This window comes from Fusarium verticillioides, chromosome 3 (assembly GCF_000149555.1).
Source record: "Fusarium verticillioides 7600 chromosome 3, whole genome shotgun sequence".
NCBI lineage: Eukaryota > Fungi > Ascomycota > Sordariomycetes > Hypocreales > Nectriaceae > Fusarium > Fusarium verticillioides.
The window spans coordinates 1555466-1571448 of NC_031677.1; the positions used below are offsets into that span (position 1 = coordinate 1555466).

The 15983-nt window shown below is 48.8% G+C and overlaps 4 protein-coding genes across 5 annotated transcripts; 2 read left to right on the plus strand and 2 right to left on the minus strand.

The window, feature by feature from the left end:
* Window positions 1–36: 36 nt before the first annotated feature.
* Window positions 37–6808, plus strand: FVEG_07995 (hypothetical protein). Its single transcript, XM_018896750.1, has 2 exons — window positions 37–541; window positions 834–6808. Exon 2 carries the CDS (start codon window positions 878–880, stop codon window positions 5714–5716), a length of 4839 nt encoding a protein of 1612 aa, XP_018754266.1. The 5' UTR covers window positions 37–541; window positions 834–877; the 3' UTR covers window positions 5717–6808.
* On the minus strand, window positions 5810–10605 carry FVEG_07996 (hypothetical protein). Of its 2 annotated transcripts, XM_018896752.1 has the most exons (4): window positions 9560–10605; window positions 7500–9507; window positions 7303–7446; window positions 5868–7244 (listed from the first exon to the last, which is right to left on the minus strand). In XM_018896752.1, exons 2-4 carry the CDS (start codon window positions 8854–8856, stop codon window positions 7198–7200), a joined length of 1548 nt encoding a protein of 515 aa, XP_018754268.1. In that variant the 5' UTR covers window positions 8857–9507; window positions 9560–10605; the 3' UTR covers window positions 5868–7197. The 2 variants fall into 2 exon arrangements, with proteins under 2 accessions (XP_018754267.1, XP_018754268.1); XM_018896751.1 differs by having other exon boundaries at window positions 5810–7244; window positions 7500–10605.
* A 928-nt stretch (window positions 10606–11533) lies between these two features.
* Window positions 11534–14472, plus strand: FVEG_07997 (hypothetical protein). The gene is made up of 8 exons (XM_018896753.1): window positions 11534–11919; window positions 11970–12345; window positions 12393–12464; window positions 12513–12636; window positions 12688–12858; window positions 12910–13173; window positions 13221–13338; window positions 13387–14472. Exons 1-8 carry the CDS (start codon window positions 11847–11849, stop codon window positions 14361–14363), a joined length of 2175 nt encoding a protein of 724 aa, XP_018754269.1. The 5' UTR covers window positions 11534–11846; the 3' UTR covers window positions 14364–14472.
* On the minus strand, window positions 14156–15786 carry FVEG_07998 (ATPase). The gene has a single exon (XM_018896754.1). The coding sequence runs from the start codon at window positions 15544–15546 to the stop codon at window positions 14683–14685; it is 864 nt and encodes a 287-aa protein (XP_018754270.1). The 5' UTR covers window positions 15547–15786; the 3' UTR covers window positions 14156–14682.
* Window positions 15787–15983: the final 197 nt, after the last annotated feature.

Here is a 15983-nt window from a genome sequence, read left to right on the forward strand (position 1 = left end):
TGGGTAAACGATCAGTATTATACGTTACGGGAAGTACCCTACTGCATTGATCTGCCTTGCCATTGCGTCTTCCCAGAGTTAGGTGGGTGGTATTCACCAAGCGCAAACTTTACCAACTTATTAACGGTAATCTGCCAACATCGTTTCCCATTCTTCAATATTCTCTCTTCCCTCCAGCCTCATAAAATCAAATCGCTTCATACATCCATCATAGCAACCTGGTCAGTGATCGAGCACCTCGCGCACTAGCCAGTGTGTCCTTCTGCGAGTCCTGGCCTCTTTTTCTCGCCTTTGCATCCCGCCGATCTGCCCGCCGTGTGGTGCCATCCCGGATCCTCGTCCACCTCCGCGTTATTGGGTCACATTTATCATTATCATCATTCCTTCTGGTCCCTGACTGAATCTGCACGATACACATTCTCGCAGTCGAAGCCCGATCATCTATAACCTTCATTGATCATTTAATGAACACGCCTTATCCCGTGTATACATACAACTTCTTACAGGCCCATTTCAGGCCTAGGTAGCACATGTTTCGCCGGTGAGACTCGCTTGCGCCGTCTGTCCATTTTGAATTTGCTTTACACTGCATCCGAGACGCCGTTCCGTTTGTCGTACTTGCGACACAAGACAATTCAGCTCGTTTGTCTTGCCTAAACGCTTCGTCGAGCTCTTGAACTTGCCCGATATCCTTGGTGCCCATCACCTTATCGTTGCGACTCTTTTGACGCCCCATGTTGTCTGTTTTGTGTCGATTGATTCGTTCTGCCTTGCCGATGACAATTTCCAATGCACAGGTTTCCGTACCTTTGCTAACATGTTGCGCCGATTAGCCTCACTTAGTCACCAAGACTCCAACGAGACTTCACACGAGCACATGTCACCGCAGCCAGGAGATGGTCCATCATCCCCAGATACGTCCCGTCAGGGTGGCCTTGCGCATGTCCTCCGGGGTCTGACAAGTTCTAAGCTCTCCAAATCTTCGCCGTCTATAGCACCACCCTCTTCAGCAAACGCCCAGCCGACCGCCGAGTTCGTCCATGCTCCAGCACCAGCCGTCTCCACAAACCCACCTCATGGGCTGTCCTCTGGTCACATGGAGTCCTTTGAGCTTCTCAAGAATGGCTCACCCAACGAGCGCATTGCTGCCGCCAACTCGTTGAAATACGCAATTGCCGAGTACCCTCTCAATCCTGTCTTGGATATTTGGTATGCTGCGAAAGACCTTATCGATCCCGCAAAACCTGCAGCAGCACGGGCAGCTGGCTGGGAGCTCCTTACGGAATGTGTGAAGCATGAGGCCTCTTCTGACCTCGAACGGCAAGAATATTTCACAACCCTGTCAGCTCCTGCAAACTCGGAAGATTTTCACCTACAGTTGGCTGCTCTTGTTGACCTAACCCGACGCGGCCGAATTTTGACAGGCTTCGATTATGAGCTTCTTCCTCTTTTGACTAATTGGCTATGGGAATCCTATAACGTGGTGCGTGCAGCTAGAAGGAAAGCGTCTCGGAGTTCAAAGGGCGCTGCTCGAAATCGTGCTGTCGCTTCTGGCGAAGAAAAAAACCTCGCTCAGCTATTCTACTTTCTCATCGACGTCATAAAGTTCAGCTTCAACAATGCAGACGAATCTGCTGTGACAGGATTGATCGATCGACTACTGGCAATTTGCATGAGCACAAGCGTGGAAGAGGATCTCAGATCGAGCATAGCGGTCATTGATGCAATTGTAACGTTTGGGTCTATACCAGAAGATAAGCTCAAAGGCTGTGTTCAAGTGCTTAGCTCTATCTATTGTATGGTGGGAAGCCTTCAAAAAGACTCCTGGAATACGCTCTCAAATCTGTTCAGAAGCCATAATGGACAGGCGACCATCCGCATTTTATTGGATATTCTACGAAATAATCCTACAAACGGGGCCAAGGAGAAAGATGTTAACCGAGAGATACGCGGCGCCCTTGCCGTACTGCAAAAGGTCCTGTCCAAAAGCTCGGAGAACGGCTATCCGGGGATACCTTTCGCATTGCTGGCGGACGGTCTTGCCATAGTTGCGAAAACCGGCACTTCCATCAAAACTCCGACAGCTATTCTTCAGTTGCTTAATGCTCTATTTGACGATGGCAAAGGTCATATACATCGCTTAATCCTCGACGAGGACTGGTCCGTAATACTCGAGGCTGCCGCGACATGCTCCAAACGAGCAATACCTGGGCCGCGCGACTCTGATGGATACCGCAGCCCTGTCAGGGACGAGAAGCCTGAGGAAGCTCTGAGCCGAGAACTTATAATCCTCATCAAGCAGCTTGATGTGCTCATTAACCAAAAATCGGATGTGTTTATTCCTCGGGCAACCATTATTTCGTTTCTAACCGAAGTCCATCAATTTCTCCCTGACGAAACTGCATCGTCTGTCTTGAATTACTTTCAGCAGTTCAGATGCTGTTCACCTTCAGATCTCCAATGGGAGGAAAATCTAACTTTGGTTCTAAAAGGATTCTTTGGCAACAGAGATCGGTCCTCACAGATTAGGCTTCGAGCCTTGGAAACCATCATGGACGCCTACGAAGTCGTGGATCTAGTGGGCGATGATCCCGAAGAGAGCTTCATCCCACAACTGGCTAAGAGCATCCTTCAGGATGTTTCTGAAGAGACGGATGTGCTGGTCCTTGAAGGAATCATGTCGCTCATGGTTTCAGTTGTAGTATCGTGTGACATGGAGTTATTCGACTATATCGTCGATGCGCTCCGAGGCATTGTTATTGGCGACAAGCTCAAATCACCGATTCCATCGTCAGCATCTCATAGTCCGTTCGCTCAAGGATCTTCCGAAGAGCATCTGCCACAAGGACAGTCGCCATCAAACGTGGTTGCCAAGGGCTACGTGAAGATATTTGTGCAGACTATGGATTATGACAGTGCGAAATCCTTGAGACTATATCATGCGCTGATAAACATTGTGAAGTCGAGTCACTGCGAGGTCGATGCTCGGTTGACCGCTATGAAGCTCTTGTTCAGGCTGCGTGCTGATTGGGCCAACCGAATTTTCATCGCAAAGACACTTGAGACTAATTTTGTTGCCGCCTCCTTGTGTCGAACCCCTGAAACATACGCCAAGAAGCAGGCCGAGGAAGCTGTACAGTCTATACGCTTGTTAAGAAATGAACATGGTGGGTCGTCCAGGTCTGCTCGCGGCATTTCGTTCAGCCAGGGGCAAGGCCATGAAAGAGGCATGCCAGTTCGCTCTGCAAGTGTTGCTGCTGGAAGTGGCCTGCTTGGCAGTAGTGGTAGTGCAGCTCGTTATCACCAGCTTTGGAGCCTTCCGGACCCAGAGGCTCTACCTGACACCGTGACCGGCGTGTTTAGCCCAGTTCTAGTTTCTCACAGCCCTAGCTCCGCTGAACTCGTGATGGATGAAGAAGTCCAAGAGACCAAAACGAATATTGAGACTACTGCCCTCGATATTGCCGCTTGGCTCGAGGCTGTCCTCGGCTTGTTGCACGGTTGCGACTGGGAGGTGTACAGTTTTGCACTGGTTCACCTTCCATCACAACTCAGCAACCATGCCATTTTTAGAGACGCCATTCCCCAGATTCAGGAGCTGCGAAGACTCATTTGCGAGCAAATCCGAACAAACTCCTTCCAAGAGCCTCCAAATGCCTCAGGGTTGAGGCGAGCTGATGTGGCGATTTGTCTCTTCCACAGTTTAACGATGATTCTCAGTTACCATGATCACTTTCAAAAGGGCGATGAGGATGAAATAGTCAAAACATTTGTACATGGCATCGCCACTTGGGAGCGGAGTGCAAAATGCTGCATCCATGCCTTGTCCATATGCTGTCATGAATTGCCACTCTCAACAAGCAAGTCACTGGTTCAGCTATTGACCAAAATGTCTACTATCATCACCCAGCCGCATGTCTCCATCCATATCCTCGAGTTCCTGGCTTGTCTGAGCCGTTTACACAACGTGTATGTCAACTTCAGAGAAGAGGAATACAAGATTGTGTTTGGGATTTGCATTCGCTATCTGCAATCTGTGAGGGACAAAAAGGCTTCCAACAGGAACAGTCATGCCAGCGAACCGTCTACTCCAGCAACCTCAACGGGTAACCTTTCGGATGCCATACACCCGAGCGCAACAGACGATTTACCACAGTACGTGTATGCATTAGCATACCATGTGATACTTTTCTGGTTCCTTGCGTTGAAACTGCCAGACCGTGCCACCTTGGTTGGTTGGCTTGTCAGAAACATATACAACGAGATTGAAGATGCGCACACAGATAACGAACAAGCACTTACTTCGATCGACTTCATGCAAAGGTATACATACGCTGACGTGGAGGAATCATCCCAAGATCCTCTCTTTACATCGGATCGATTCGGAGAGATCATAAAGAAGAGATGGTTGGTTGGTTACAGCATCGTCACCGTAAATCAGGCCACAACCACTGGCTGGGCTCAAATTGTCAAGAGACAGCCTTCAGGCACCTCGGCCTTCACGATTCGAGAAACGTTTGATCCACCACCTCCGCATCAGACACCCAATTACGTGGACATTAGCAGGGAGGGACAAGTCTCAACGAATACTATCTTACCCAGTCACATCATGGTACAACTGATGTCGTCCATCCCTCAAGGTCATGATCTCGCGCGACCTATTCCGCTCCCCGAGGATGATGCTGTTGAAAGGGCCATTCGAGTCTTTGATCGAAGCTCTACTGTTGATGGGCACAAAGTTGGTGTCATCTACATCGGAGAGGGACAGACTGATGAAGTTGAAATTCTTGGGAATGTGTCTGGTAGCAGCGATTACATGGAGTTCCTCAACAATCTTGGCACATTGACCAAGCTCAAGGGGGCGACGTTCAACACTCATGGACTAGATCGCGAATTTGACTCTGATGGCCAGTATACCTTTTGCTGGCGAGATCGTGTCACAGAAATCGTGTTTCACGTCACCACACAGATGCCTACGAACCTGGAACATGACCCACGTTGCACAATGAAGAAACGCCATATTGGCAATGATTTTGTTAACATTGTGTTCAACGATTCGGGTCTGCCTTTCAAATTTGATACTTTTCCGGGCGACTTCAATTTTGTCCATATTGTCATTACACCAGCATCAAGGGCTTCGTTTATTGCTGCTAGAGACGCTTCCAAACATAGTCAGCCCTTTTATCGCGTCCAGGTCTTGAGCAAGCCTGGATTCCCAGAGATCTCGCCCGCTTCAGAGATGAAGATTGTGTCACTTAAGGCTCTCCCAGGTCTGATCCGTTTGTTGGCTCTTAATGCTTCGGTGTTCTCTCACGTCTGGGCCAACCGTGAGGGAGGTGAGCATGTCAGCTCGTGGAGAAGTCGCCTCCGTGCTATCAAAAGGCTTCGGGAGAAATACACACCTTCAAAATCCGGGCAAATAACACCATCGGCCTCACAGAATTCATCTCTTGGAGGCGCGCCTACGTTACACCAGCAGCAGCAGCTCCTGCCACAGGGAGATATGTCGTCGTCGCGACCAGCCAGCACCGTCCGCGATAGCTTCACGAGTCTACGCCGCACAAGTGTAGCCACCTTTTTCACAAGCACAAGTGAGCAGACCTCACATCGATCCTCAATGTTGTCATCATCTACAACAACAAACGACACTGAGATTGGTCCATTTCACGGGCAGGATTCCCACACTGACACCGTCGATTTTTCCAAATGGGCCTAGAAATGTGCTATTAAATGGGGTGCGGGAAACGTGAAGCAAGGAGTCCTTCTAGTAAAGTCATTCTGTTTTTCAAAAAAAAAAAAAAAAAAAGGGGGGGGGCTGGAGGCGTCTGTCTATATATAAGGTGTCATGGGGGGTTCAAAAGTTTTTGCTCTAGGTCACACTTGATGTTTGTCTGTTCTATCCTATTTCAAATCTGTTTTCTGTCTATTTCTGCTTACAGCCCACCTCGATATACCCTGGAGCTGTGTCTCGCTCGAAGTAGAACACTACTAGACTGCTAGAAGACATATAATGGTCTTGCCAGTATTACTTGATAGTCCTCGCCTTAAGAAGGTGGTTGCCTGATGGAGCAAATCACTTTCTGAAAGCCTGCAGGCTTACGCATCACGTACAGAGCTCATTCGACCTGATCAGCCGATAGAAAATATTCCGTCGTACAACGCTGCGTAGTTGAGAGGCTGTTGTGTAACCAACGCTCAGACTGCTTAAACCCGCCTATCAAAACCCCATATCATTTGGTAGACTGCAGCGTCTCGTTATCACAATCTGCCTACTTGCATGACTGCCTGGGGTGTTTGTAAGCCCAAATGGGCTGGCTCATGTTGATCCACTAGCAGCAAGTTAGGTCACCGTTACACAAGTGCGGCGCGTGTAGTAGTTGCGGCCGAAACCTCATCCAAAAGCAGTAGGTAATTCATAAGCTTTGGTTGTTGTTTGACACAAGAACCTGAGCGGTTGGGCGGTATACGAGGATGGTAACACAGGATCAGAGGTTGGGCTCACTTGTAAGCAAATGAGAGCTTAAGGATAGTGACATGAGTGAAAGAGCCAATAGGGTTTATGAGATGCATGCATTAAGGGGTTATTCTGCGTTGGCAACGTAGGGACAGTAGGAGCACTGCAGGCAGACCACACCTCGTAATTCGCTATTGCAGGGCTCCGAAGTTGGATGGCAAAATCCATCGTAGTCTTTTGTCGCACGTCAGCCGCTGATAGAAACGCACAATCCAGAATCGGTTCATTCTGCTAGATACCCGGTAATGTCCTAGGCGTGAAAATAGGTTGTGGATTAAAACGAGACTTGTTGGCTAATACCAATGTCTGACGAGGGCAAACAGTTGCTCTTGCATAGTGAACTTGCGCCACGGTATACCTTAGGTGGTCAAATACGCCGCCCGGCGCAGTATGCTGCTGTTCATGGTAATCTGTTGGATCGTATCGTATCGTGATTTCTTTGGATGATGTAGAAAGGGAGGATATAAGTTGTAACTCTGCGCCAAGTGTCGCAAAAGCCAGATAACAAAGATTGGTACCCAAGATAGAGCTGCAAGAGGCGCGTCCTCGGGAGCTGTATTTTGGATTTCCGTTCATAAAAAATTCGTTGAGCAAACGTCTTCCTTTTGCCGGCTGTTTTGGGCAAAATTGTTGACCATGTTCATATTGTGTGGCCCCTGGTGTTATAGAGATTCATTCCTACCTTAGACTTTGCGCCAAAGCTCTTTGTATTCTGCCCATTTGCAAAAGCCTGTCAAGCCTCATTATCAGCTTGTGGTAGCTGCGAAAGTCCTGAGAATCTTACTGACCTAAAGACTGCAGCACATTTTCGTCAGATCTGCTGCCATCAATAAACATCCCAACCATTCCTCTCTCACTCAGAGTCTGCCGACAAGCCAGGAGCAATCTCGTAGCCACAGAGTCACGGCGATTGACCATATCTGGGTCTTCATCTAATCTGAGAGTCAGTCAATGTCAGATGAACACGGCTTGGATTGTGGCCGACCTTTGATGCAGATGCATGAAACTCCTCCGATGCTCTGTCCGATTGAGGCGGGCCATGGAATATCTGCGCCGCAAGGGCTGCCATTATTTGGAAAATATGTTATTGCCGCAGCAACCAGATTTTCCCCTTCAAGCCCGACTACAATGTCATTCATATAGCAACTATCGATAGTTTTGGCGTATTGGTCGTACCACCCAAACCCGTATCTCTTCTGTGACTCCTTATTTGCCATCTCGACAACCTTCTGGTAATCTGTTAGCTGGCATGGCCTGAACGTCAAGCCAGCGGAGGCCAGATCAGGAACTGGATGGTCGGCAAATCTCAAGAGCCAGTCGAGCACCCGCCGCCCGTTTCCAGGTGTGGACTCCTTCATGTTCCAACCTCGTTTTTCGAACCACTCCGTATCGGTTTCGGGTGCGGGAAGACCGTAAAGCAATCTTGGAAATGTGCTTCCAAGTTGAATGATTCCGACACCTCGAATCTTGTTAAGTTTGCTCACAACTTCGTCGTGGAGGAAGCGCCCAACACCTTGACCCCGAAAGTCTTTGTGGACGATAATAGCAGCTACTGATCCAATCAGCCGGTCGCCACTGCTATCCGTAAACGTTGTGAATGTTGCACAAAATCCAATGGCCTGCCCTTGATTGGGTTCTCTGACCATGTAATGCATGGCATATCCATCGCGTTTTAAGAGAGAACCAAGAGTTGAGCGATCTAGATGGAACTTGGAAGGCAAACATGCATCCCATAAAGCGTGAGTTTCTGGGAGATCCCTGTCGTAGTCCCATTTTAGGAGCGACCAAGTAGGCGGAGGAGGAGAGTTACCGGCCGTTGGCGTGGCCTCTGTTGCTGTCGGTCGTTCACTTGTCAAAAGAACGGCGACGGCTTGTAAATCTGCCGCAAAGTACCCCGGACACCGAATGATGGTTGGGAAACCATACTCGCGGGCCCCCTTTTCCGAAACTTCACAGCAGGCTATAAGCACTAAGGGGCGTTCTTCACACACCTCACGAGCAACCTCGGCGAGTTCAAGCTGAAATAAACCTTCCTCAGTCGAGAAGCCAGTAAGCACGAAGATAATGACTCGTGCTCTCTTGATGAATGCCACATGAATGCCGGTAATGCCACGCTCCTTTGTGTAGGGAACATGCCGGATCCATGGATGTGTGCGCGCAAGTGCTTTACCGAGAGGCTCGAAAGGGTCACTTGCATTGGCAAGACTCTGGTCTATAGGGACGGCAGCAGGTGTTAATAACAAGACCAAATCCTCATCACCTAGGTTCTTTTGGAGAGGAATCAAGTCTTGGTGATCCCATAGCAAAGTAGCCGGTGAACTCTGGCTTTGCATAGTTGACATGATTTTCAACTGCGTGTAGTATCGAAACTGACGATACAGTTACATGGCTGATTTGGAACAGTCGATGAAGCTACTCGTCTCGGTTAAGTGCGTAGTCTCCACAAGAACCCAACCCCCTTGGGCATAAATCAAGCTTCCAAATAGTAAGTATGAAACAATATTGGGTGACGGCTTGACAAGCGTGGAGAAGAAAGATGCGCCGAGTCGTTGAATTTGTCGTGAGCGGCTCCGCAGATAGGGAGGCCGGCGAGGTTGGACTAACTTAGTAACTAGAATGGCTCAATGATGGAAACTCAGAATCGAGGCCATCTGGCTGGATAAGAAGCTCACGATGGAAGAGAAGAGGATAGATATGCTTTGATAACTCGAACCTGGAAGGGTAGGATAATAAGCAATAGCAAAGCAACAGCAACAGCAACAGCAATAGTGAGTGAGTGATCTATAAATGCGGGTTTTGTGACGACGATGGTCTTAGGACGCCAGGTTTGCTAGGGTCCTGCGACAGTCCACCATCCAGACTGCTGGGACTGGGAGGAGGGTTTAAATGAGTGTGGGGTTAGACGGGACGAAGGCTGCGACACCAATTGGTACATACATACAGTCAAAGTACTGTACTATGTACGAGCAATCAGCCGCCTCGAAGCGCCAGGGCTACACAAAGTTGTCGAGTTGCCAGGATGTGAAGGGCATCGGTCAGGATTACCTGATCAAAAACAAGAGCCTCGGCCAAGGCCGGTCGGAGGTCAAGGCGGAGAGAACATCCAATCCGCGTCGATGAGCTCCAGAAAGTCGACGAAATGGGATTGCCGATGGCGAGGATCCGTCAAGACGGCGGAAGACGCCCATGAGAGACTGTCTGTCTGAACTCTGAAGGTAACACAAAGACGCACGTCGGCAGAACCGGGTGTGCTACTTGCAGCAAAGTGGCATGGATAAATGATAACGCCCCGGCACGAGCTGACGAGGTCCAAAAACATGTTTGCCTGCCATGGCTCACAGCAACCGGTTTTGAGAAGAGGAAGGAGAATAAAATAAAATAAAATAAAATAAAATAAAGTAAAATAAAGTAAAATAAAAGGAGACCCGGGCGCAGTGCAGCAAAGACGTAAAAAGGCGTGTAAGAGGTGTACATAGAGATCGCGTCGTCAGTCGTTGGTATACGGCTTGACACAACCATTCCAGCCCGGCTGACCATTGTCTTTGTTGACTCTGGAAAAGAGGCAGCAAACTATAGGGTGAAGCCCCTCTATTCTCATTCGGGCTTATTAGGGACATTCCTGAGTGATGTGGTTTGCTGGGATAGGTAGTCGACATGTCGGGTCCGTTGACTAGATCAGGGAATAACGAGACCACGATGATATGCGGGCGGTTGCACAAGACCGTCGCACTAGATAATGTGGGAGTTATCGTGTAGGCCGGGGCTGTAGCCTGACCGCCATGGCCGCCATGGAGATGTTGTTTTCTGGTGTCAGCAATCGTTTGGCTGGCCTATTGACAGCCAGGTTGGAGATGTAGGCTATTGGATCGTGCCGTAGTGGTTGTCGAGGCAAGGATGAGGAAAGACTGGTAAGAAATCGAAAGGAGTTGCATAACAACAAGTCAATAAATGAGTAAATAGATATGACCAACTGAACCCTGATCTTTTGTGCCAAGCATCTAGCAATTACCTCGAATGATGAGTTGAGGTCGTAACTTTAATGTCTACAGAGGAGGAAATATAAGTACAGGCAGATAGTGGCTAGACGGGAGTGACCAAGAGCAATCAATGTCAATGAAAGTTACGGCAGGGACGGGCCGTTTCTACCTTGTAAGGGTGTAGGCAAGCTTCAAAAATCAGGTAAATCTGTCTGTCACACGCAGTGTAAACTCAATTTACCATACCTTGATAGATCCAAATTCCAATGATGGCTGTCTGCCACCTCAACGGCCCAAGGCTGGTGTAACCGTGTTACTGATGCCGCGGCAAATGGGGGCCAGGCGAGTTTCTACATGTACCTACCTACCTTGGGATAGGAACATGGATATGTCATAGCACTGTGCACCCGAATGACTAAAAATGCATATCGAGATATGCTTAGTAAATATGAAATGATAGAACAGGATAATAAAACATCGAGCTATTATACATGTGGATCTGCCATACTAAATTTCTGGGTACACGTCTATGCCAACATCGTACCTAGGTGCTGGTGAAGAATGAATATCAATAGTTAGAACCTATAAAGGCGTTGCACTAAGGCGTGGTGTTCGAGAACCGTCATGTCAAGCATAAAATGCACCCCGATTTAGGAGGGAGGAAAAAAGATCCTGAAAACCATTGAACACATTATTCAGAATTGAGGTTGAAACAAGCTTCGTTCATATGCCTCCATTTGACGACTTTGAGGAAGTACCTGGGTTTCATATAGATTCTAGGTCAACATGTCAGCAACCTCAATATTTCTGTATGAAAACAACTACCTTAGCCAAATCAGGTTTGTTATGCATGCTTCTCTTTTCGTGTCTGCTCAGTCCTCCGCGTTGTATATCTTCATATATTAGTACCTACCTTAGGTACTCCTCGGGACCAACAGAATATCAGACCTCCACATAGGGTATCAAAACAGCCTTACTAAAAGTATCCTAAACTTAGCAAAGGTGTCCTAAATTTAGCCAAGATAGCCTAAGCTTACCCTAAACTTATGCTAAGTTACCTAAATCTTTTCATCCTTTAGGATAGGTCCTAACCTAAGTTTTCTTTCCTCCATTGGCTACTCCGTACTATACATGGACCGGCGGACCTCCACTACAACTTCATGCCCCGCTCCGAACGAAACCCACTCCAACCCCGAAAACCGTAAACGCGTCTCCTTGGCCGACGCGTCTTCCGTTTTCCGGGGGCGTCCCACTCACTCTCAACCCAAGGCTGCCGCTCGGCCCCGGAGGACCGCATGTATGTCTCTTTGCCTGACATCTACTGAGTACTGCAAACTCAGAAAGTTCGCCAGCATATGGAGACGGATATAGATCCCGCATCAGCGGGTCACCAGGAGATTCGTCTTCTCGTGGATGAGGTTATTGAATGTGAGACTGCCCGAGCAATGTACAAAGGTTTTGACTTATATTCCGTGTAGCAGCCAAAATACCCGCCAAAACACGCGCGACCAACGTCAAATCTACTATTGCTAGCCTTACCTCACTCTCATATGAATGGGGCCTTTTACCTGAGACCCTTGACGATCTCATCATTCTCGTGACAACTCCAAATCACCTTGACCAAGCAAGCCAAGCTGCTATCATCCGAAACCTGTATCCCGTGGCACCTATCTCTCGAAAGTCTGTTCTTCAAGTCATCTCGTGCCTTGGACACGGATCCCTCAAGCCATCTCTTACTCTACAGGCTGCTCTTCTCAAGTGGCTCATTACGGTGCACCACACTTTGGAGTCACCACAAACGCTTTCTCAAACCTACTCGGTTCTGTTTAATCTTCTCGATACCGCAGCCACTCGGTAAGCTTCCCTTTCTTTGTCGTGAGTAATTCACTAACTCTCGCCAGACCTAACCTTAGCCACCTCCTGGCTCTCATTACCAGACGCAAACATGTTCAGCCTTTTAGAATACAGACCTTGTAAGTATTGCAGATGAAGACCCCTGGTCAGTCGTTTACAAATCGCAGGCTTAGCCTTTCCCGGCAAACTGGACACGATCCGTCCTTGATCGGCCTTCTAAGAGTTTTCAAAGACTATTACCCCGAGGTTATTGTAGGAGACGCGGTTCGGGGCAAAGCATCCTCCTTCAAGGCTCGTTTTTCACATGTATTTTCACTACTGCTCTTACTGATTTTTTGTTAGCACCCCGATCCGCAATGGCGAACAAGGCTGGACGAAATCCAGGATGCACATTTTCATCAAACAGAAAAAGGCACATTACGGCCTCGAGATGGCTTCCGTGTCCACCGTGCTATAGGGCGGAGCACTAAAAACAGAATGATCCCTGTAGTCCACACGTCTTATGTGTCAGAGGTTCGTCTGCAACAACGTGCTGTGCTGAGTGAGTAGAACTAACGCTGCTAGAATGCGGTCACATTAGAGGAAATCGAGAATGTTGCTGGGTTTGTCAAGAATCTTGACAAGCTCGAACTCCCCAATCAACTAGTGGCCGTTCTGGCAGATCCTTTGTTGCAAAAGCTTATGCTTCTGAGGCCAGACAGCGAATCTGAACAGAGACTGGCTAACTGGCTCAATGGGGTTCTGCAAGATGTTCGTGACGGTGATGCAGATGAAGACACCTTCTTCTACATGCTGGACATCCTACGGGAATATGTTGTATCTATCAAGGTATGTTTCTTGTTGGCTTGGTCAAGGGTAAATCTGAATAGGTCCAGAATCTCCCTCCTCTCCTACTCAACTCCCTTGCACGCTTTCTTCCGCTTTGGGATGGCTCTGGACGTCGCGATGCCATGTTTGAGATCTTATCTTACTCCCCAGTACTGGACTTCAAAGGTCAGTATAAGCCGCTCTAGAATACCTCGCTACGCTAACGCTCTCCAGAGCTGTACAAACACATCTTCCAACCCCTTGAAGCTGCAACCGTTGACAATACCCCGGAATCTCTGCTAGCGCTTCTCGCTCTGTATAAGAACCTTCTTCACCACTGGACAGTCCTGCTTGAATCCAGTGACACGGTACCAGACCATGCCAGTGTTACTATCACGGCCTTGGTGCGACACGTTAATCCACTGGCCCTCACACTCTGCCAAACATGTCCTTCTGTCTCATCACGTTCTGCAATTCTTGACTTCTATGAGCAAAACGCCAGACTCGTTAGTCACCAGGTCCTCAAGCACTACATTTGCATCGAACTACCCCCTTCATCCCTCATCTATATACTCTTCTTCAGCAGTTCTGCGGCCATTGTCTCACGTATGTGTGCTATTCTTGCCTCTTATAAGAAAGGATTCGAGATGGCCATGCTCACTAGGCCAGATCGTGAGAAAAGCAACCGCATTGACTCCTCATCATATAACAGGACTTTTGTCGGCCTTTTCAATGGCTACCTGATGGACATGTGCAATTGCTTTTGGCGTGGCAGGGCTTTTACTAACAATGACCCCAACGCACTTGGATGTATGATTCCGAGGAGCCTCGTGCCTGTTCTGTCGTTGTATGTGACTTCTTTGGACAAAACTCAAACTCTAGCATCTCTCTTCTCATTGTCACACTCCCCGCTCCTGAGCCTACAAAGCAGACTATGTATTAGAAGTCTAGAGGATGCCGAAGTCGATAGCGATTCTTCTTTGCGCATCAGGCATGAAGGACCGCCGACACAGAGTAGCCTTGGGCAATTGGCAAGTTCCGGGGGTTTACGCATCTCGTGGCAGGATTATAGGGTCAAGGTGCTCGAGGCGCTGACTGCTAGAGAACTCGGGGGCATTACAGATCTTTTGAAGAACACGATGACCGTTCTGAGGAGAGCAATAGACGGCGAGGGCAGCTCCAGGCCAACCACATCGCAGTCATTTCAATGAAGCATGATAAGAAATTTACTATCTTGTCCTTTGTGCCATATGTTAAATTATGATCAGCGTGCCATATCGTTCCGTCGTCATGCATCAAGTGTTGAAAAGAACAAACGCCACAGAATACAGGGTTGAGAACTGTTTCCCTTTTGAGCTGAACGCCATGCATGAGTGACCAATGCCACCAAATCGCCCCCCCCTGTTGTGAACCTACGCCGAGCAATGCAGTTGAGTGCTATCCGTCTTTCCGAACTCCAACCCGAAAACAAATGAAACTCGGGGCGATTGTTAAGAATGCTCCGAAGTAAGAACCCCCATATGGAATAGTCTAGGCTTCACGCTGCTTCGACTCGTCGCCATAACCACCGATCTGGATGCCTCCAAACCCGTAGGTCTTGCCTTCAGGGCCACGTTTCATGTTGCTCCGTGGCCCTCGCTCCTTCAAGTCCTCTCGAAGCCAGCTCAGGACGAGCTCTCCGAGACGGCTATTGCCAGAGGCACCCACAGTACCATCGATGGTGGCGAGCATCTTGTCAGCCTCGTCCCACTCCTTGACAGTACCAAGGTGCATATGGGCAAGATGAGTCGGCCAACCGGCAAGGTTATCCAGAATATGAGTGGCGTAGACGATGGTGCATTCTCGAATCTCCGTCTCACGCTTGAGCCAGGCTAGAAACTCAGCACGGCTCAGAACGTCGAGGTCGACAGTGATCTCATCGAGGAGTAGAACCGTCCACGGCCTCAGTAGACCCATGGCGAGCTGGACTCGGCGACGCTCACCATCTGAAACAGCATGCATACGCCAATTAGTGTCGACGTCAAGCATCGCGACGAGCTCGTCTCGTCGATCAGGGTATGCATCGCCACCAACAGAGCGAAGCAACTCATTGACGCCGATGTCGGTTCGAACAATGGGGTTAAGAACCCATTCCAGGCCAAGATAAGTGACACCCTCAAGACCCTCTTTGAAAGGATCTACACCGCAAATAGAGATGGTGTCACTGGGCGCAAGACGTTTGCCGGCAAGAAGACGAAGCAGAGTTGTCTTACCAGCTCCATTAGCACCGATCAGAAGGGTACGAGACCGCGGAGGGAGATCCAAAGTGATGTTGTTGACACCAGTCGAGTAGTCGGGAAAAGTGTATGAGAGGTTGTTGACTTCAACACGGGGAGGCTTAGGAGGAGGTGTCATGATGAGTCCAAGATGTGGTGACGCCTTGAAGGAGAGGACGGGAGGCAGAAGGATGGCCAAATTGAGAGGTTGGGATAATGGGGGGAGGAGGATTGAAAGAATCTCTGGAACATAAATCTGAGAGGATATGATACTTATATAATCAGATAGTACGTGTCATGAGAATGGCTAGGTAGTCAGAGATTTCTGTTTCCCCTCCAAATTAGGTACAATACGAAGAAAGATTGGTTACCTCAGCCGGTGACAGGCGGGATCCGTTGGACATGAGGATTCCTGCCTGCCGTCTTGAACCCCGCTATCCATCGTTTATGGCCGCACTCCACTATCGTTACCTTATTGTTTCCAGTTAGTGAACCCTCCGCCTGAGATCCAGCACGTCATGACACCTGAGACCCATCGAGTCCCTTCTTAGTGGAACTCTTACCCACTAACGGGCC